Source organism: Vigna unguiculata, chromosome 11 (assembly GCF_004118075.2).
Source record: "Vigna unguiculata cultivar IT97K-499-35 chromosome 11, ASM411807v1, whole genome shotgun sequence".
Lineage (NCBI taxonomy): Eukaryota > Viridiplantae > Streptophyta > Magnoliopsida > Fabales > Fabaceae > Vigna > Vigna unguiculata.
Window position 1 is genome coordinate 39,979,191 of NC_040289.1, and position 21,798 is coordinate 40,000,988.

Here is a 21,798-nt window from a genome sequence, read left to right on the forward strand (position 1 = left end):
AAATATTTATTTAATAATTAATGACTAATTGATTAATTGAATAAGGTTAGATGCTTATTATGCCCACCTAAATTGCTGTAATTATAAATATAATAATACTTTTCATGAACAGAAAAATAATGTCTGCATAATGTCACGTGATACAAACCTTTCTTTTATATTATACAGTTATGTATTCTATAAATGATAAATGAGAGTTAATATACAAACTCTTCTCTTAGGTTTAATGATAATTATGGTTCACCAAACAAGTCATGAGTTACATACAAATTCTAATAATATATATATATATATATATATATATATATATATATATATATATATATATATATATATATATATATATTTAAAATAGCGTAATATAGTGAAGGAATTAGATTTAGGTTACTTTGCAGATATTTTAGTTATGGTAACGTGTCTATGCAGAAACCAAGTAATAAATAACATCTACCACTAAATAGAAGACAAAAGACTATATATAAATACAAAACATTGAATAGTTAGTTAACTGTAAATAAATTTGTTTAAAGTCGAAATATAAATATTCAAAAAAATCGTAACAAATTATATGAACTTGAGATTTTACCTGTTAATATGTAATATAAAATAAACTCAGCAGTTCAAAATTTATAAATACTTTCCTGCATGCGTGTTAGATCTACTTTTACAACATGTCAAAGTTATGTTTCCATTTTTTTTTTCGGATAGATTTCCACATATTTGGAGAAAACCCTATTTAAAATTAATTTATCAAAAAAATAAAAAAAATAAACACCATATTTTTACTGAATCAGGTACAATTTTACAGGAAAGCATTCATTAAGAATAGACCGACTTAATTACAGAAATCAAATTTATATTTTTAGTAATAAATTAAAAATTATTTTGTATGCATTCTTAATAATTTAAAATATATAAATTTTATATTTATTTGAATAATCTTAATATTTTGGTATTTTTAGTTAATAAAATCATTTTATACAAATTTCAAAAATTATTATAAAAATAAACCATATGTCAGATTTCACAAGTTCAGATAATAAGATAACTATTATACTTCAGCAAAAAAAATTCAGAATTATCCTTTCACAATTCTGAGAATTAGACAATATATAACAAGTAACAAGAAGAGAGTAAGTTTATTTTTAAGTATCATTTTAAATAAATCAAACAATGTATTTTTTTGGTTTCAATAAAAAAATATTTAAACTTTTTTATTTTACTATTTTCATTTTATATATGTATAGTCTTTATTACATAATATAATATAAAAAGATTAAAAACAACACTAATTTTATATTAAAATTAGAAAAAAGTTATTTTAAAAAAATTGTACTATTAAAAATATCAGAAGAGGGATGGAGCCATGTAAAAAAATTGAAAAATGTGTTTTTAGATTTTTGGTTTACGATGAAAAGATGTAACTAAATGAAAGTTAAAGAGATATTGAAAGTGACAGCAGCATTCATGGTGGTGCCATGAGAAAGCATGGCATACATGTTTGCAGCTGTAACTCTCACATTAATTTCCCTTACTTGCCACCTGTGTGCCTCTGATCTGTGCAACCTCAACCCAATCAATAATAACTCTTCTTCTTCTTCATTCATTCATTCATTCATCTTCTCTCTCTCCATAAGTTTCTCTAATTCAGTTGATGACAGCATTAATGGTTAGTTGTTTGGTATTTGTTACCAATCACTCTATCTGTGTTTCCTTTTCCTTCCTATAACACCTATCTATCTATCTATCTATCTTCTTCTCCTTAACTTTATTTTATGTTAAGTTCCAACCTCTTTAGGTCAAACTTCCATACCTATCACCATGGAGATTCAAGCAGCAGCAGCAGCAGCAGCCGCAGCAGCCACCGATCGGAACAAAGGCTTGAACTGGGGTGGTGCTGCTGCTACTGAGACTCAGAGGGATCTTCCATACGCAGGCTTTGACAGAGGAAGCTTCTTGGCTTGGCAAGATCTCAGAGTTGTGCTTCCAAACTTTGGAAAAGGACCCACCAAGCGATTGCTCAATGGTCTCAATGGCTATGCTGAACCTGGCCGAATCATGGCCATCATGGGTCCTTCTGGTTCTGGAAAATCTACCCTCCTTGATGCACTTGCAGGTACTAATATATTTACACCTAGTTGTATACATTCGATAGTCTCACATCGCTTAAAAGATCTGTTTTATATATCTAATAGTCTCACATCGTTTAGAAGGTTGGTAATCTGAAAATCGAAGTTGATTTAAATATCTCTCTTCGGACTTGGTATGAAAACAATATGCATATCATGTTGCACTCTTTTCTTGTGCTAACACCATGTGTTCAAGTGCATGGTTCACCTTCACTCTTTCTGAAAATCAAATTTATCTTTTTTGGGAAAAGAAGGACCTTAAATTCTGGTGTGCAAATTCTTTTAATCAACTGGGGTAGCTGGATAATGGGACTTGGATCTTTCCATATCGAGGTTCATTTTTTGGATTGTTTAGAGCGTTGAATTTTTGCTAAGTTGAATTTTTTGTTGTATTTCTTAGCTTACAAATCTTGTGACAGGATGGGCCATTGTTTTAATGGGTTTGGTCCGTGGTGGGGTACGCTGTTATCTCCAACTACACACTTCACATGAATCATCTAATTTCCTCCCAAGAAATATTATCAAGTATTTTTTTTTGTTCTTATAAATATGTTTGTCCTTCAAATAATCACAAAGAAAAAAGAAAGTTTCAAGTTTCTTCTTTTAACAGAATGACAAAAACTGTTTCAATTCGTGGGGTTATATATTAATTTAATTCTTCATTGATTAAGTTTGGAAATTTGTGATAATTGATACCGAAAAAGTACAATAGTTGATGGTAGGCGAGTCTTCAATTTTGGTGGTTGGAACGATGAGATTGGAATTGCATAGTAAAGTGTATAACCACCACTATAAGTCTATAACCTACCTCACTCATTTTGAAGAGCCTTATTTAAAGAATATGATTAATTAATATAGTATTTCACATGAATAAACTTTCACTGAAAGAGTAAAAGTCGGTGATTATACCACTTTAGCAATTACAATAAAATAACACAGTTTAAGCCCTCTGGGTGGCCCATGCTGGGACAAGAAAGTTTTCTGTTCATTGTAGACTTCTTCTGTTGTCATTTTCACTACTTAGTAATGACAATGGAATTCAGTTTTCATTTTGCAGTTCTTCGTAATGATGTGTAATCTATCCTTCCTTATCAAGTGATCTCGGTTGAAAACTTAACCATGATTGCATGAACCCTAGAAATTAATATTTTGCCTTTCAATTCCAAATCAATTATTAGTTATCTATAATTAAAGAATAAAATATAAGTTGATTTGATCAATTTAAGTCCATACATACATATTAGTAATTATAAAAATATCATTTTCATTATTTCATTCACAAAATACCATAAATAAGAATCATAATATATATATATATATATATATATATATATATATATATTCTCAAATACTTTGATAATATGACTTCTAGTTTAATTATTTTAAATTAGTGCGTGTGTTATATTTTAATAGTAAGAAATAACAATTTTTTTAACGTATTTTATATACTTATTTTTATATTTCTGCAAAATTTCATAAATTACAAAATAAAATCAAACACTTTCTAATTAAAAAAAAAAGTATTAATTCTTTTTTTTTTCTTTGAGGTGAACACGTGTATTCTTTTTATGTATCCAGGACCTGTTATATTATATATGGGATATGGTGCATGAGAAAAAAAAGAGAGTCAAACTTCATAATCATCTTTGCGAATTGGTCGATTGGTTTATTCATGAAACAAAAGCAACAGAAAATGTTGTGCTATAATAATTTTTTAATTTTTTATTTTAACAACATTCAGTATATTTATTTAAATTTTGATTTACAGAATAATCATCATATATTTATCATATTTTTAAATTTTTATACACTTTTTATTATATCATATTATTTTTAAAATAAACTTATGTGGTATACGAGATACGCATAGTATTCATACATCATAGTTCTTGAGTTTTCTTGAGATCATTAAACAGTTAACAAATTATTTCTGGATACAGTCATCACTTAGAGAAAACTGGTGATGAATTTTGGATTAGTTTTTGGTTCAAGAATATATGACGTCGTGTGCTTCTATAAGTTGGTTCATAATTTTTCAGCATTGGTTAATTATTAATGCAGTTTTCTGAATTTAAATGTCTTGATGTTGTTGCAGGTAGACTCTCAAAAAATGTAGTTATGACAGGAAATGTTCTTCTAAATGGGAAGAAAAAAGGCCTAGGTTACGGCGGTGTTGTAAGTATAGTAGCATTTTCAATATATATATATATATATATGCTAATTCTGCATGTACATGCATCGATCTCAGAGGCTCTTTTTCTAATGGTTGTTTTGTGGTTGACATTTGTTCAGGCTTACGTAACACAAGAGGATGTGTTGCTGGGAACTCTCACTGTGAAGGAAACTGTATCTTACTCAGCTCATCTACGTCTTCCAACATCAATGAGCAAAGAAGAAATCAACAACCTGGTGGATGGAACAATCATAGAAATGGGTCTCCAAGATTGTGCTGATAGATTGATCGGTAACTGGCACTTGAGAGGAATAAGTGGAGGCGAGAAGAAGAGGCTTAGCATTGCACTTGAGATCCTTACAATGCCTCGTTTACTGTTTCTTGATGAACCCACCAGTGGCCTTGACAGTGCCTCTGCATTTTTTGTCGTTCAAACTCTCAGAAATGTTGCTCGTGACGGAAGAACTGTTATCTCTTCCATTCACCAGCCCAGCAGTGAAGTCTTTACTCTCTTTGATGACCTTTTCTTGCTCTCTGGCGGTGAAACAGTTTATTTTGGAGAAGCAAAATCTGCAATTGAGGTACACTTTTAACAGTTATCATATTCAAACTTCACTATTTCATTATGATTAATTGATTTCATGTTTGTTGTAAACCAGAATATGGTTACTTCAATTTTTTGAGTTCAGAAACTCAGTTGCTATATATATGCTTTTTTTGTGAATTTATTTTACAGTTTTTTGCTGAAGCTGGTTTCCCTTGTCCACGTAAAAGAAATCCTTCTGATCACTTCCTACGATGCATCAATTCTGATTTCGACATTGTTACAGCTACGTTGAAGGGATCTCAGAGAATTCATGTATGTTTTAGTTACTAATTCTACTAAAATATGCTTTGTGGTTTATATTTGAGTACTTATCCGCCCGAAACTGGTTTTTTGTCTCTATATGCTAGACAGATTTAAAGTATGGAAATTGTTGAAAGTAGTGAAAATTCCCCTTGTTTAGAAAATAGGATAATATATTTATAATTGTTGGGTTTTATATATTCTTCATATTTTTCATATATGAGTTATAATAATCGAGAGATTGTGGTTTCATATGGTTATATGACATTAGTCTTACACATATATAAGATCTTTGACATCACTTTTACATCAAAACCTTGAGATAATATTGTTATGGATCTTTATTCTTATATAGTGTTTAACTTTGTCTATTTTATTCAATATGAAACTTTTGGACTCTTTTTGACTCACACTTAATCTATTTCTAACAATAATGAATAATAAAGAAGGAAAATATGTCTAATTTTAGCTTTAGTAGCTATACTAATGCATGGAATTGCTCTCTCTATTTTCCTCAGGATGTTCCAAATTCAGCAGATCCTTTCATGAATTTGGCTACAGCAGAGATCAAGTCAATGCTAGTTGAGAAGTATAGGCGTTCAACATATGCCAGAAGAGCAAAGACCAGAATTCAAGAACTATCTACAGATGTATATTTTTTTTCTACACACTTAATTAGTTCAAAACTGAAATTCATAAGACACTGTGTTACCTTAATTATTGAGGTTTTGAAAAATATAGTGTATAATACTTGATAGCATTAATTATCATAAAATATTGATTGTGATGTGTTACAGGAAGGGCTTGAACCTCAGCCACAAAATGGAAGTCAAGCTAGTTGGTGGAAGCAACTCTCAACTCTGACAAAAAGATCATTTGTGAACATGTGCAGAGATGTGGGGTACTACTGGTTGAGGATCATAATTTACATCATTGTGTCCATATGTGTGGGAACAGTTTATTTTGACATTGGCTACAGCTACACTTCCATTCTCGCCCGTGGTGCCTGTGGTGCATTCATATCAGGTTTTATGACATTCATGTCTATTGGAGGCTTTCCATCATTCATCGAAGAAATGAAGGTAACCTAAAAAGTTTCAAATATTTTTATAGTTTATCTATGTTATGTTTCGTGAAGTATAATTTTTATCAAGAATTTGGTGTAATAACAAATGATCGATGGACTTTAGAGCATAGCATAGTTGAAATATTATGTCTAACACGAACTTATTTAGAAGGTTCTGAAAGGTTTTGTGTGAATATGCAATATGTATTTTTCAAACTTTTAGGCTTAGCTACGAGGTTTTGAATTGATTTGTTGACACGAAACAGGTATTTTATCGAGAAAGGCTGAATGGATACTATGGAGTTGCAGCATATATTTTAGCCAATTTTCTTTCTTCTTTCCCATTCTTGGTTGCTATTGCTCTTACTTCTAGCATCATCACCTATAACATGGTGAAATTCAGGCCAGGGATAAGCCACTTTGTGTTTTTCACCATCAACATCTACAGCTGCATCTCCGTGATAGAGAGCCTCATGATGGTTGTGGCTTCACTTGTTCCAAATTTCCTCATGGGAATAATTACAGGGGCTGGAATTATAGTAAGATCAATTAATTAAACACCTACGTTAATGAGTCACATATGTTTACCAGTAATTAACTTTGAATCATTTTCAGGGAATCATGATGATGACCTCAGGATTCTTCAGGTTGCTGTCTGATCTTCCAAAACCAGTTTGGCGCTACCCGATTTCATATATCAGTTATGGTTCATGGGCAATACAGGTAACAAAACTTTTTGTTGAGTATGTTTCAGTAGGTCTTGAGGTATTGAGGTATTGTACCACGTTAAATTTATGGTGTATTTTTGTTTGAAGAGATTATTTTTATATTTAATGATTACCAACAAGGATATATGATTAAGATTTTTCTCTAGATCAAGCAGAAGAAGTAACATATAGTGTTCACAATGTAGGGTTCCTACAAGAATGACTTGCTTGGACTTGAGTTTGAGCCTCTGATACCTGGTGACCAAAAACTGACCGGAGAATACGTGATCACACACATGTTAGGCATTGAATTGAACCATTCAAAGTGGTGGGACTTGGCAGCTCTATTTGTGATTCTCATAGTTTACAGAGTTCTGTTCTTCACTGTTCTGAAGTTCAAGGAGAGAGCATCACCATTGTTTCAGACACTTTATGCAAAGAGAACAATCCAACAGCTTGAAAAGAGACCCTCTTTCAGAAAGATGCCATCTTTCCCTTCACAGAGGCATCAACCACTCCATTCACTTTCTTCCCAAGATGGTCTTGATTCTCCACTCAACTAAAATCCATCACCAGAAAATAAAACTATTGCATCTGGGTTTTCCAATTATTTTGCTTCATTAACATACAAAATTGTACTTGTTATCTGTTATAATTAGCATATGTATAGAGAAAAATGTTTCACAACCGTTTAAGCTACAAAACAGACCAATGGGACATGCCTCAGTCCTTCAATTACATTTTTTTGTTACTCTTAGTTAAAATCTCTAAATTGGGATATATAATTACTTTGTACAAAATGCAGTGCAGGTATCTGTAGATCATGGACATTTCAGGTTTAAACTTTGTCAGATGAAATACCTGCATGAACAATGCAGTATATAATTTTTCTATCAAAGCTAAATCAACAAACAAAACGTTAATCATTGGTGGATATATTGACATACAGGATCTCGCGCCAACTCTCCTTTCGTAATGAATGCGCATAATATAACGGTGCATATGCATTATATAATATATATATATATATATATATATATATATATATATATATATATAACATATTAAAATAGTTTTACAAAATCTGAGAGAATTTTAGCGACAGACGTAGAGTCTCAGTCATGGTATACGCATCTACCGGCGTTGGAAGTCTCAGTCATGGTATACGCATCTACCGGCGTTGGAAGTCTCACGTTTATTGATTATAGATAAGACAATTTTATTAATATATAAATAAAGTATAAATCGATTTTGTGAGATTGAATTAGACTTGATACTTGATACTTGATAAAGTTAAATAATATACAATAATTACACATGGTCTGAATAAATTCACATGGGAAACACAGAAACAGATACTTGAGTAGGAGTTAAGGGTGAATTTACATGCCTAGACAAGTCTCGTTCCCTTGTCGAGTGCTTCTTCCAGTGTTGTGAACTGTGATAATGAGTCTGCGGGTAACAAGGTTGCAGTGTTTTTGATTTGAAGTAACTATGTTTCACCATAAGTTTTGTTCATTAATTCTTCAATTTCATTACTGTTATTGGCAGAGATTTTTATAGAAAAATATTTATTAATTATTATATTTTGACAACTTTATTTTATAATTTTAGATATTATTTTTTAAGTAATTTTTTAATTTTTCATTTTCTAATATTCAATATTTTAAAATTACTTAAAAATGATATTTCATGATATAAAAAAATAATTATCAAAATTTAATAATCAAAAATATTATTCTCATTTTTTTTAATAAGGAATGCAATCCTCATCATATGCAAATCCAAAAAGTTATCTATAAAGTTCATGCAATGAATTACAATAAATTTCATTGAAATTTTTTCATAAAAATTTAGCCCAACATTGTTATAAGAATGCTTCGGACATTGTTATAGGAATGAATGTACGAATGACTTAACTAATAAAAAATTATATTTATAAATGTGTGACATCTTAATGATGAACTGAAATTATCATTAAAAGTAGTTTCATCGACTACTCTTCAAGGTGACTACTTTTTGAAAGACGTGTATGTATATCTGTTTTTTAATTTTATTATTAGTTTCACTATACTACTCTTTTTTTATTAAAAGTGTGATCTAAAATAAATTACCCAAAAGAAAGGAGAGGCAGAGAAAATACTTTTTTTTAAAAAAATATTCTTTCTTCCCTTGTTTTAGAAAAAGAAAAAAAATATTACTTTTTATAAAAATTAAGACGAAATAGTTTTTTAAATAAAGTTTTTAGATGCCTTTTTAATAAAATTATCCTCTTATTATCGATTAGAAAATCTCAAATAATAAAATACTACACTACCACACAACATACATTCCAATTATATAAATGTACATTCTAATTATATTTATATATATATATATATATATATATATATATATATATATATATATATATATATATATATCAAATGTATATTTGAACCTATTTTTTTTTATGCTAAACATTTATGAGTTTGGCCTCGTACCAATCTGTAATCAAATCTTACAACACATCTATAATCAAACCTAATAAAGCATCTGTATTCAATTAGGAAAATTGACAATAAATTATCAAGACATACAACAATTAGATTTAGATCAAATCTTATAAAGTATAAAGTATATGTATTCAACTTTAGAGAGATCGTTCATGATATAACGACACAATAATATTTAAAAAAAAGTAAGAAAATATTTATATAACTCATAATTAATATAATTTTAATAATTATAATAATATTTTAGATGTTATTATGAAACGCATAAATTGTATGAGATAATTGGATTAGAGTAGACTACTCAAATATTGATAGACAAGTAAAGTGGTGAGAAAGAAAATGTCTACCTAGTTCAATAAAGCAAAGTCTATATTAAAATAGTGACAATATTAGAAACTTTATAGAATGATACTATAACAGGAATTTGGATATTATGATCCATACCAACTAGTTATTTATTTAAGTATTAAATTAATATACGTTGTCTTCTCTTTAAATAGTTAATTTTTTAGGATGAACATATTTGGTTACTTATGATACTAATTAATGAAATTAAGCATGATAAAAGATGCAAGAAGCATAAAAGATGATAGTAGTAGTAGTGTGTTGTTTCACCACAGTAAAAGGTGAAAGGATTAAGAGATAAAATATGGCTCAGATTTTGGTCTGAGGATTTAATTGGCAGTTGGGGTTTGGTACCACGTGCCTTGGAATAGTAAATAGCTACTAATATGATACCCACCTACCAAAATACTATAATTTCCTTGTCTCCATAATCATAAATATGAGAGAATTATATATTTTTAATTTAAAGCCGGAAACACAATAATTTTATTTTATATATTGTTTAATTTTAAATATATTTTTTATCCCTTTAACATTGACTTAAAATTAGAATTAATCAATCTTTGAAACTTTAACTCAGTTTAGTCATTCAACTTTAGAAATACATAAATTTAATTTTTTAATCAAATTTTGTTAAATTTTTTTGACGTTTCAAACGCGTTTTTCTGCTAACATTGAAGCAAATATGTGTCAAAAAGTATAAACAACTCAAATGTTATCATGAAACACTTTTAAAACGTCAAGTAAACTTAACAAAATTTGGATAAAATGACTAAATTCTTGCCTATATAAAGTTTTAAAACTAAATTAGGTTAAAGTTTTGAAGAATAACTAATTCTAATTTCACTCAAGGTTAAGGGACAAAAAATATATTTAACCCATATTTTTATAAAAGAAAAAGTGAATTTTAAATTTAATTCAACTTTACAAAATTAACTTGTAAGACAAAATTTGCATTCATGTGAGTTCATCTTATATAATCATCTTATTTATAATTGTGTGAGATTTCTAATACATCTTATGTTGAGATATTTACATCCCTAGTGTAAAACTAAACATTATGAATGATTTATTATACACTCTAATAACGGATAATATGATAGACTCAAAATATAATATTTTTTTTTGAGATAAACTTTAGGTAATTCTAATAACATATATACTATGAAGTATACTTTAAATCTAATTCAAATTTATAAAATAAGAATTATACTCATATTTATATACTGTAAATTCTTATCCGTAAAAAAACACACGACAGAAGATTTTGCAAACTACAGGTGTGGGCTATATATGAAATGTGTCAAATGTGAAAGTTTGAAATAACGTGCAGAGAGGCTAGCTAGGGTAGCAACATGCAAAATTCAATGAACTTCAAAGTCTGTTCATGTTTGGTTTCTTCTCATATCACACAACTTCATTATGGAATTTATTGTAAAGCAGGTTGGATATGGTTTCAAAACAACCACCCTCAATCAATTTTTATTTTCTTACTGTTATAGTACTAATCAATACCAATTTTAGACTATGTACTATCGTAGCTACTGTATCTTTATTTTTTATATATAACCCAAACTATTTACAAATTTTCAAATATTAAAATTTAATTTATTAGAAAGATAAATAATTATAAGTCAAGCATGAGAATCAATATTTTTAGTTTGAGATAATTCACAAGATTTTTTTAATTGTAAGAATAATGTAGGAACTACCACAAGTGAATTGAGAAAAATAAATAAATAAAAAAATTATTTGAGAGTTCACTTCTTTAGATTATATAGTTTATTTATATAAGCGATTATTGAGTGATTTTTTACTATTAAATAAATTATATTTATTGAAATTCAGGCAATTTCGTAAGTCTTGCGGTACTTTTTATTTAATAAATCTCATTCACAGTTGTATTATCTATAACAATATATAAAGGATTCTCCATTTTGTGTCCACTTTTCAAAATATTGATTTTATTCTTTAAATATAATAATTTATTAAATTTTAAAAAATTGATTATTACTTTTATAAATTTTTTATAAAATCATATGTCTCTGATTCTTCTCTTCTTCTTTATTTATCAATGGTTATTCTTTTATCTGATATATTTCACTTTATTTTTAATAAATATAATTTTAATATATATTAACTTAATAACATTATAATATTATCACCTACTAATATAATATCGCGCATGTGTTACGCTAGGTTTTAATAATGAATTTTAACCTTAAAAGTTGTTTAAAAAACCCACATTCCACGTGGCTAACATTCTTTATAATTTATACACTCATTAAATACTCTTTAGTAACATTAAACACCGTCTTTTGGATAGCAGATATTAGTTTCTACTATAAAGACTCATTGTAACTAATTGTAATTCTAAATTATATTTAATGAAAGTATGGTTTTTTCTAGCATGATCACTTCGTGTCCTGGTCTTAATCTCCTATTAATGTAAGTGTTCATAATTTTATTTTATAAAAAATTGAATAATTAATAGAAAAGTTACGCTGTCAAAAGATTATATACATTTTTTTTTCTTGAGATTAATTTTGAAGTCTATCTCTCTCTCTAAACACACACAAACACCACAAATTAATTTGGGTTAAATATGTTTTTACTTCCTCAAATTTAGTGAATTTTGAAATTAGTCTCTTTTCGAAACTTTATATTAATTTAGTCATTCATCTTTAGAAATATGTAGATTTAGTCCTTTTTACCAAATTTTTTTAGGTTTATTTAACATTTTAAACACATTTTATGATAATATTTGAGTTAACATTGAAGCTAAAATGTGTCAAACGGTGTAAATAATTCAAATACTATCATGAAATGCACTTGAAACATCAAAAAAACTTAACAAAATTTAATTAAAATGATTAAATTCACACATTTTTAAAGTTGAAAGACTAAATTGGTCTAAAATTTAAAAGAGGGACTAATTTGAAATTCCATTAAAACTTGAGGGACCAAAACATATTTAACCTAATTAATTTGTAATTTTATTGGTATATGTTTTTTTTCTACTCTTCAATTCAAAAGCAATACAAAAGTTCAGAGACTCGGTTTGCAAAAATGTTTTTTTTTTCAAGTTTGCAAAAACTTGAAGAAAAAGGATTGAATAGAAAAATTCTGAAATATTTAGTAACTCATTATTCGATGAGTCATTTCTTCGGATAGAAGAGGAGGGTATATGTTTTTTTGTATTTTTCAATTTAAAAGCAATACAAAAGTTCAGAGACTCGGTTTGCAAATATATATATATATATATATATATATATATATATATATATATATTTTTTTTCAAGTTTTCGTTTCAAAATGTTTGGATTTTTGTTTACATAAATACTTTTACTTTATTATAATTAACATAACTTACTTTCTCCGATAACTAAAAAAAAAAAAAGAAGCTTAGATAACCATGAAAAGTTGATGTATATTTATTTTTGTTGGTGGGTATTCTTTTTCTCTCCCATTTTCATGATATGTAACATTTGATATTTGAGAATCATTTATTGCTTCTGAGAAAAACACTTTGAATCTTTGATTTGAAATTGGTGAGCAGAATGAGCTCGCAAAAGAGTTCCTTTATTAAACCTGAGAGATGTCGCTCTCCTTCACATGCATGCCCTTAACTGAACAACGAGGTCTGCATCACTATTACTTCTCTTCTGTGGGAGTTGGATGACAGTAATTACTACGCATTGTTACGAACGACCAAAATCAGCAATGTCATTTCTCAGTGGTCCCTCTAATTTTTAACTGGATATAAACTTTATTTTTAAAATCTACTTTTTAACCTATCAAATTATTAAAATTTCATAAAAAATATTTATTATTTGTTGAGTTTATTATATTGTTATTAGATCACATACAAATATTTAGTCAAGTCGTATGTGTCTTGGTGTGAGAGATGCATCAAAAATATTCTATTGACCATAAATAAAATCAAATTTATAATATATAAATGAGTGCAGATTTTATTTTACAAACAAATCTAGTAAAGATATAGTTAAAACATAAAATTCATTTATAGCTTCTATCATGTACTTATGTATATATTTTAGCCTAATGAATGTGCTGGAGATTTCATATTAATAAATTTATAATATATAATTAAATACAAATCTTATCTTTTAAATCAGTTCTATAAAATTAACTAGATTTAAATATTTTTTTAAATGTTATCAAAGTTATCCAAAAAATATCTTTTCGATATTTATATTTTTTTTAGATTTATTATATAACTCATTAGAAATATGTTGAAATTTTCATTAGAAATAAGAACAGTTTAACAAAGTAAATGGGTTTTCATATTTTGTAAAATTAAGCTAAATTACACCTCATAATATTCTTTCATACCTTCCATCACGCACACGTATATCTATTTCTATGTAAGCAGGGTGGCTACTTCCGATTGTTTTCAGCTTCTCTCTTTCATCTGTTTCAAACCAAACCATCTTTTCGTTCTTGGAACAATGGAGATAGAAGCAGCCACTGCTAAAGAAAAGGGTGTTGGTGAGGGTGGAGAAACGATGGAAGTTTCAGAAAATAGAGGAATGTATCTGGTGTGGGAAGATTTAACTGTTGTGGTTCCAAATTTTGGAGATGGACACACTAAGAGATTGCTTAATGGGTTGAGTGGATATGCTGAACCTAACAAAATCATGGCTATCATGGGTCCTTCTGGCTCTGGAAAATCTACTCTTCTTGATGCTTTAGCAGGTTCATCTTCTTCTTCCATCTCTTTATCATTGGTGTTTCTGTGTCTGTGTCTGTGTCTGTGTCTCCATGTGTGTACATAAATCTACTCTTCTTCTTCTTGATGCTTTAGAAGGTTCATCTCTTCTTCCTTCACTCCGTACATCATTAGTGTCTCTCTCTGCACTTGTTTTTGTTGTACTTTTGAATATGATTCTCACTTTTGATAACATATACCTTATATATATATATATGATGTACTTTCACCCACCCTTTTTCTTTGCTTCCTGTGATCTGCATAATTAATGGAACCTCAGGTTTGTTCTTCCCATTCCACTTTTTTTTTTTTATCATTAACACATTTTAATATTTAGTTTATTCTATGGGAGTGTTTTTGTGTATTCTTTTTCATATATACATGTACAAATATGTTATATTATAAATATAGAATCTGTTAGCTGAGTCAGAAGTTTTTTTTTTAAGATGAATCAGAAGAAGATGAATTTTCCTTTCATCTTATTTTTTATTAGTCAACTGAGAAGTTGAATCCAAAGATGACTAAGAAACTTTGATTTTTTTAATGAACTTTCATGTGGGGGAATGTTTGTGTGTGGTCTCTTTCTATGTTATATTATAAATAGAATCTGTGAGGTTAATCAGAAGATAAGCAAGAAACCCTAATTTATTTAGATCTAAAGATTTCGGGAGAAGAAACTATTTTTTGTTTTTTCTGGCTAAGGAAGCAGAAATGAACACAGTGGGAACAAAAATGGAAGAAAACACTGATATATATATTCTCTATTTCGTAAATAATTTGCTTAAAATTTCTCATATTTTTTTAATCATATTAATGTCCATTCCAATCAAAGAACAGTGTTATCTTCCCAACTAAATAAATGTTTTGCAAACATAAAAAAACAAAGAACCAGGATAACATTAATATGAGTCCTTCATTCATGGAAACATTTTCACTGTGTAAGTGTTGACTGCAGATTTATGCTTAGCCAGAAAAATGAGCAATGGAACCATTAAATTGTTCCATTATTTCCTGTTCCATTAGCCATTTATTTATTACAACTCTTGAAGAAAACAACTCTGTCCCTCTTTGATTGAAAAAATAAATAAATAAAATTATACAACGAAATTCATTTGTGTTCTTTTTAGTATCTTGTTACCCTTTTTATTTATTTTTTCTATTTTTTAATAAATTATTCTTAATTTTGAATTATTTTTATCTATTGTCTAACCCTATTTCTCTAGTGTCTGATAACTTGATTGACATCTAAAAGACCAAACAGGGAGGTTTTACTTCCCATGACTCTTTCCTCATTTCAAAAACCTCAGATCATTTATTGGCTTTTAAGTAACAATATCTACCTCTTGCATGGAGGATTGGACGTTTCATTATTTTCCATGTACTTCACTAAAATAATCTCAATTATTTTTCTATATTTCATTTTACTTTAATAAATAATTTAAAATATTTCTTTACTTATTATTTTCATATAAAAATAATTGTAATAATTTTGTATCATCCAAAAGGAACTCTCGGCCAAACAGGCTTTTTATATAAGCATAATTAAAAACGAAATAAAAGTCGGTGGAATACACCTACCTGGTTTGGAAATTAGGTAGGAATAAATGAATTTGTGTTTAAGTTAGCTTTCTAGTAATGTACCTTATTTCCCTTATATTATCCTTATATAAATTCATTCTATTCCTTTGTACTCTACCTGTTTTGTTCTACATCATTCTACATTGTCTGGTCGTGTTTATTTTCCATCTTCCTAAACAAATTTAAGTCGGCCAGATACCTGTTTCAGATTTTTTTTTAATAAGATGATTTCGCTAGATTAAATTAGACTTAAATATTCATTTTTTTAATATAGTATTATCAGAAATAATTCAAGTATGATTCAAAGTTTTATATCGGATAAAAAATATAAAGTTAAAAATTATATAAGATAAAAGATTAAGAATTTATTGTCTTAAAATTTTAAGTTAAAAATGATGTCAAATGTCTTATATAAATATGTTATATGTACAAGACTAATATATGTATAGGTAGAACCAAAATCTATCGATGAATAACTCATATGAAATATATAAACCCATCGGATATCAGAGTTATAAATTAGTTTATCTTAGCAAAAATAATTGTTTGTTAATTTTATTGTTTGACTCACCAGTCTTGAGCTAAAATGCTCCGACACGTCTCATAAATTGTGTGTCCCGTGTTAAATACGTATCATACACTGACACTTGTAGGATACTTGTAGGACACGTTATGTTCAATTTAAAACATATAATTTTATCGGTGTGTTCGTGTCTGGACAACATAGGTCGTGAGTCTGTCCTAACAAAAAATTGGGAATGGTTGCAGGAAGACTGTCCAGAAACGTTATCATGTCTGGAAATGTGTTTGTAAATGGAAAGAAGAGGAGATTGGACTATGGTGGTGCTGTAAGTATGAGTCTATATAGCAAAAATAAAAATCCATTTTTAATATTTCAGTGCAAATGAATGAGATAAATTACAGGCTTATGTGACCCAAGAAGACACAATGCTGGGAACTCTGACAGTGAGAGAGACGATATATTACTCAGCGAATCTAAGGCTTCCAGGGAGCATGAGGAAAGAAGAGGTGAATGAGATAATAGAAGGAACAATTATGGAAATGGGTCTTCAAGAATGTGCAGATCGGATAATAGGGAATTGGCATTTGAGAGGTATAAGCGGTGGAGAGAAGAGAAGACTAAGCATTGCACTTGAAATCCTCACAAGGCCAACTCTCTTGTTCCTTGATGAACCCACCACTGGTCTCGACAGTGCCTCTGCATATTTTGTTGCTCAAACTCTCAGAAATTTGGCTCATGATGCAAAAACTGTTATCTCCTCTATACACCAACCAAGTAGTGAGGTTTTTGCACTCTTTGATAATCTCTTTCTTCTCTCTGGGGGTCAAACAATCTACTTTGGACCTGCACAAAAGGCAACTCAGGTATTCATTTTCTAAACCAAATTCTCCTCTTTTCATGCCACAACCTATGAATCTATGAATCCCGGACAAATGGCGTGTCGCATGTCCGACACGAATGAGACACTGCTACGTGTATATACTACTACCATATAAATATCAGTAAAGTGTCCAATTTGAACGATACTTATTAGTTTTTTGAAATGATTCTAACCCAACGTTAATAATCACAAATTCAATAATTTTCTAAAAAATCTATAAATTTACAGAATTATCACACGAGTTTCTATTATCATTATGAAAATAAGGAAAAAATTTTATATGGTCATTATTTTTCACTTTTTTGGAAATTAAAAAGATAGATTAGATTCATTTTCGTGTTAGTTGACAATGTATTAGTTGAAAGCTTGAGACTAATATGTATATATGTCGTGTTCATTGTCTATATTTTTTCAATTTAGTCGTATCTGTGTCTGTATTGGTGTTAGTATCCGGGTTTCATAGGTCACAACTAAAATCAAATGTTTAGAATATTAACAGGTTAAAAGCTGACACAGTTTATCCGTATATATTGTGTTTGTGTATGCAGTTCTTTGCCAAAGCTGGATTCCCATGTCCAAGTAGAAGAAACCCTTCTGATCATTTCCTCCATTGTATCAACTCAGACTTCGACGCTGTCACAACCACAATCACTGCCTCCCAAACAAGACAAGTTTATATCTCTCACCATTTCATTTTTTCTATCTATACTTATGCATGTGTGAGATTGAATAAATATACAAATACATTAAATCTGGTACTAGTTATTTTTGTCTTACGATCAAAAATATCTGAATCTATAAATTGCATTATTGATTGAATGAACGGAACAACAACACAAATTATTCATAAAAAAACATTTTTTGGTAACAGTTACTGTAATATTTTTCTTCCTTCCCCTAGAAATATTCTCAAGTTACAGAAACTTTTTCACAGTCTTCCCTGTTTTCTCTTTAATGCAGGAAGGAGTATATTTCTCAACTGCAGAAACCAAAGCAATACTTGTAGAAAAATACCGATGGTCAGAGCACGCAGCCACTGCAAAAGCAAGAATCAAGGAAATCTCAAACATTGTAAGCAACCCTTCCCTCAGGCTACGTAAGAACAACCATATTGATGTAGTAATGAACCTTTGAAATCTAAGGACTAATGGTGTTGTTGCAGGAAGGGATTGATTTTGAAAGAAAAAGCAAATGCGAAGCAAAATGGTGGAAACAACTGTTAGTTCTGACTCAGAGATCTTTCGTGAACATGTCCAGAGATGTGGGATACTACTGGATTAGGATAACCATTTATATTGCCTTATCTCTGTGTGTTGGAACAATCTTCTATGAAGTTGGATCCAGTTATACAGCCATTTTTGCAAGAGGAGCATGTGGAGCTTTCATCTCAGGTTTCATGACATTCATGTCCATCGGGGGCTTCCCTTCTTTTATAGAAGAAATGAAGGTATGATATAATTTAAATCCGATATCTCTAAGTTTTGAGTTAAAAGTGGTGTCAATCTTAATCTGGAACTCATCGGCCATATAAAAGTTTGAAGAAAAGGGTTATGTTATGTATGGCCTTTAGGGTTTTTTTTATCAGTGCTTACTTCTTTTTTTGTTCCATGGATACAGGTGTTCAATAAAGAAAGAATGAATGGATATTATGGAGTTGGAGTCTACATTCTCTCAAATTTTCTCTCTTCCTTACCCTTTGTGACAGTGATGTCATTTGCCACAGGGACAATAACCTATTACATGGTTAAGTTCCGTTCAGAATTTTCACATTTTTTGTATATTTGTCTGGATCTCATTGGGTGCATTGCGGTTGTGGAAAGCTCCATGATGATTATAGCTTCACTGGTTCCCAACTTCCTCATGGGATTGATAATAGGAGCAGGATACATTGTAAGTGTACTATACACAATACGAAAACAAGATATATAAGCTTGTTTTTCAATGATGTTGCTGATATTATGTGTGTGAATTCAGGGTGTTATGATGATGACTGCTGGTTATTTCCGTCGGATCCCTGATCTTCCCAAGTTTTTCTGGCGTTACCCAATCTCATACATCAATTATGGTGCATGGGGATTGCAGGTAATTCTGGAGCATCACTATTTTTCCATTTTTTTTGACTCCCTTTATTCTCTCTGACATGACTTAGTGTGCGTCATTGAATTTTTCAAAGAAAAAGATAGTGGTACATTAGTTAATGATTCACATTACTTCACATCAGCCGAGTAAATGATGAGAGTCAAAAGATAAGAGTCATAGTATCATTGTTTAATTTAAAAGCATACAAAAAGTAACAAAATTTTGAGTCTAGATTCTCTGCTGAGTTTTCTGATGTTGTCCTGTGTCGAACTTACTGATCATGGGATATGCAGGGAGCTTACAAGAATGACATGATTGGGATGGAGTTTGAACCCTTGGAACCTGGAGCTCCAAAACTGAAAGGAGAATTCATCCTGAAAAGTGTGCTTGGAATTGAAATTGATAATTCAAAGTGGTGGGACTTAGGTGCAGTGGTGATGATTCTGATAATGCTTAGGGTTCTTTTCTTTTTCATTCTGAAATTTAAGGAGAGAGTTGGACCTTTGTTTTATAGCATCTACGCCAAGCAAACTCTTCACCGTATAAAGAAGAGACCTTCATTCAGAAAAGTACCATCTTTCCCTTCCAAAAGACACCAATCACTGCATCCTTTGTCTGCTCAAGAGGGTCTCAACTCCCCTATTCATTAGAACCATCAAAATTATTTGCTCATACAAACACACACAACATTCATCACACAATTCATACCCCCAATATTATATAAATTTTGTATAATTCTTGTACTTTGTCTAGATTACTGACATGAGTTAGATGAAATATATATATATCAATAAGGAAGAGCACCCCTGAGACTATGATTTCAGGTATGGTGAACCATTCAGTGTGTTTGGAGGAATATTTAAGAAATTGGTTTACTATATGAATTGATTATTGTTGTAATTCATGTTTAAATGTGTTTATTATGAGAAATGATGTTCTTAAGAAGTCGGTACGTGAGTACGTGCAAATCTCACCTTGTAAAAATAAATATCGAGATCTTACCTCAATTAGATATAAGACAGATTTATAATATGTGAGTACGTGCAAATCTCATCTTGTAATCCGATTTTGCAAATCTCACCTTGTAAAAATAAATATCAAGATCTTACCTCAATTAGATATAAGATAGATTTATAATATGTGAGTACGTGCAAATCTTATCTTGTAATCCGATTTTATAAGATTGAGTTAGACTTAAATATCGTCAACTAAGTAAATAAGTTTGTGCTGATCCATTTTTTTTCTTTTCCTTTTATGGTATTACAGTAAAATTTTGTACAGATATTTTTATCTAACACAGGACTGATTAGAATTATTTCAAATCATAATCGCTTTTGTCATTTCAAATCAATAGGTGAACATAACAAATCGATCACATAAAATTAGTTAAAATCATTAACTAATGGTTGGTTAGACCTGATTTTAGGTAACTTTAGGTGAATGCAATTAACCCAACAGAACATTGAACATAAATATTACAAAACAAGCAGCAGTTTTTGTTTTTCTTCTGCTGTTATTGTTTGAAACAAGGTTGGGTGAAACACATGAAAGCTTGAGTGGTGTGGGGTGTAGTCACAATAAATACACACCGATTCTACTTTTTGTCAATTCAAAAACTACCAAAATTTGCAGAACACATCCAGTGATGTTACCACTTGCTGTTCGGACATGGAATTTAAAAAGGCAACTAGCTCACTGTACTTGGTACGTAGTTGGATACAAAAAACCAGATATTAGTTGATACTTTTCTGTTTGATCTTCCCATTGTCCCTTCTTTTGTCTATAAAAAGTAGGTTTAATTAGTCGGATGATACCCACTTTTGTAAAAGTGTCTTAATCAGGTCCCTTTCAGACAAAAATTACTAAAGTCGTTAACTTAATTCATGACTTTTACTACTAAATTTTGATATAAATATCAATACATAATTTTGTTAGTCATTTAAATATTAATACCGTTAACGGTGTTAATAATTTTTTGCTGAAAAAGACCTAATTGAGGCATCTTTTCAAAAGTTGGGACTCAATTAACACATTTTTAAAAACAGGTACCAAACTAACACATATAAATGAAAGTAGGTATCATCCGACTAATTAAACCTAAAAAATACTTTTGACACAATTAGTTTTCATTTTATAGTTATATACAGCAAAATAGTTTCTATTTGGGTTAAGTATGTTTTTAGTCCTTGAACTTTGACCCGAAATTGGAATTCGTCCTTGTCCGAAACTTCAATATATTTTGGT

General features: G+C 29.6%; 2 protein-coding genes across 3 annotated transcripts; both read left to right on the forward strand.

The window, feature by feature from the left end:
* The first annotated feature begins 1,473 nt into the window (after positions 1-1,473).
* Positions 1,474-7,770, forward strand: LOC114168480 (ABC transporter G family member 15-like). 2 transcript variants are annotated; one of them, XM_028053317.1, is made up of 10 exons: positions 1,474-1,669; positions 1,784-2,116; positions 4,225-4,304; positions 4,422-4,883; positions 5,039-5,161; positions 5,668-5,799; positions 5,947-6,231; positions 6,482-6,754; positions 6,831-6,938; positions 7,129-7,770. In XM_028053317.1, exons 1-10 carry the CDS (start codon positions 1,489-1,491, stop codon positions 7,483-7,485), a joined length of 2,334 nt encoding a protein of 777 aa, XP_027909118.1. In that variant the 5' UTR covers positions 1,474-1,488; the 3' UTR covers positions 7,486-7,770. The 2 variants fall into 2 exon arrangements, with proteins under 2 accessions (XP_027909118.1, XP_027909119.1); XM_028053318.1 differs by having other exon boundaries at positions 1,799-2,116; positions 7,129-7,485.
* A 6,464-nt stretch (positions 7,771-14,234) lies between these two features.
* On the forward strand, positions 14,235-20,438 carry LOC114169538 (ABC transporter G family member 15-like). Its single transcript, XM_028054744.1, has 9 exons — positions 14,235-14,481; positions 16,841-16,920; positions 16,997-17,458; positions 18,024-18,146; positions 18,436-18,546; positions 18,638-18,922; positions 19,093-19,365; positions 19,450-19,557; positions 19,848-20,438. Exons 1-9 carry the CDS (start codon positions 14,235-14,237, stop codon positions 20,202-20,204), a joined length of 2,046 nt encoding a protein of 681 aa, XP_027910545.1. The 3' UTR covers positions 20,205-20,438.
* The last annotated feature ends 1,360 nt before the right edge of the window (positions 20,439-21,798 follow it).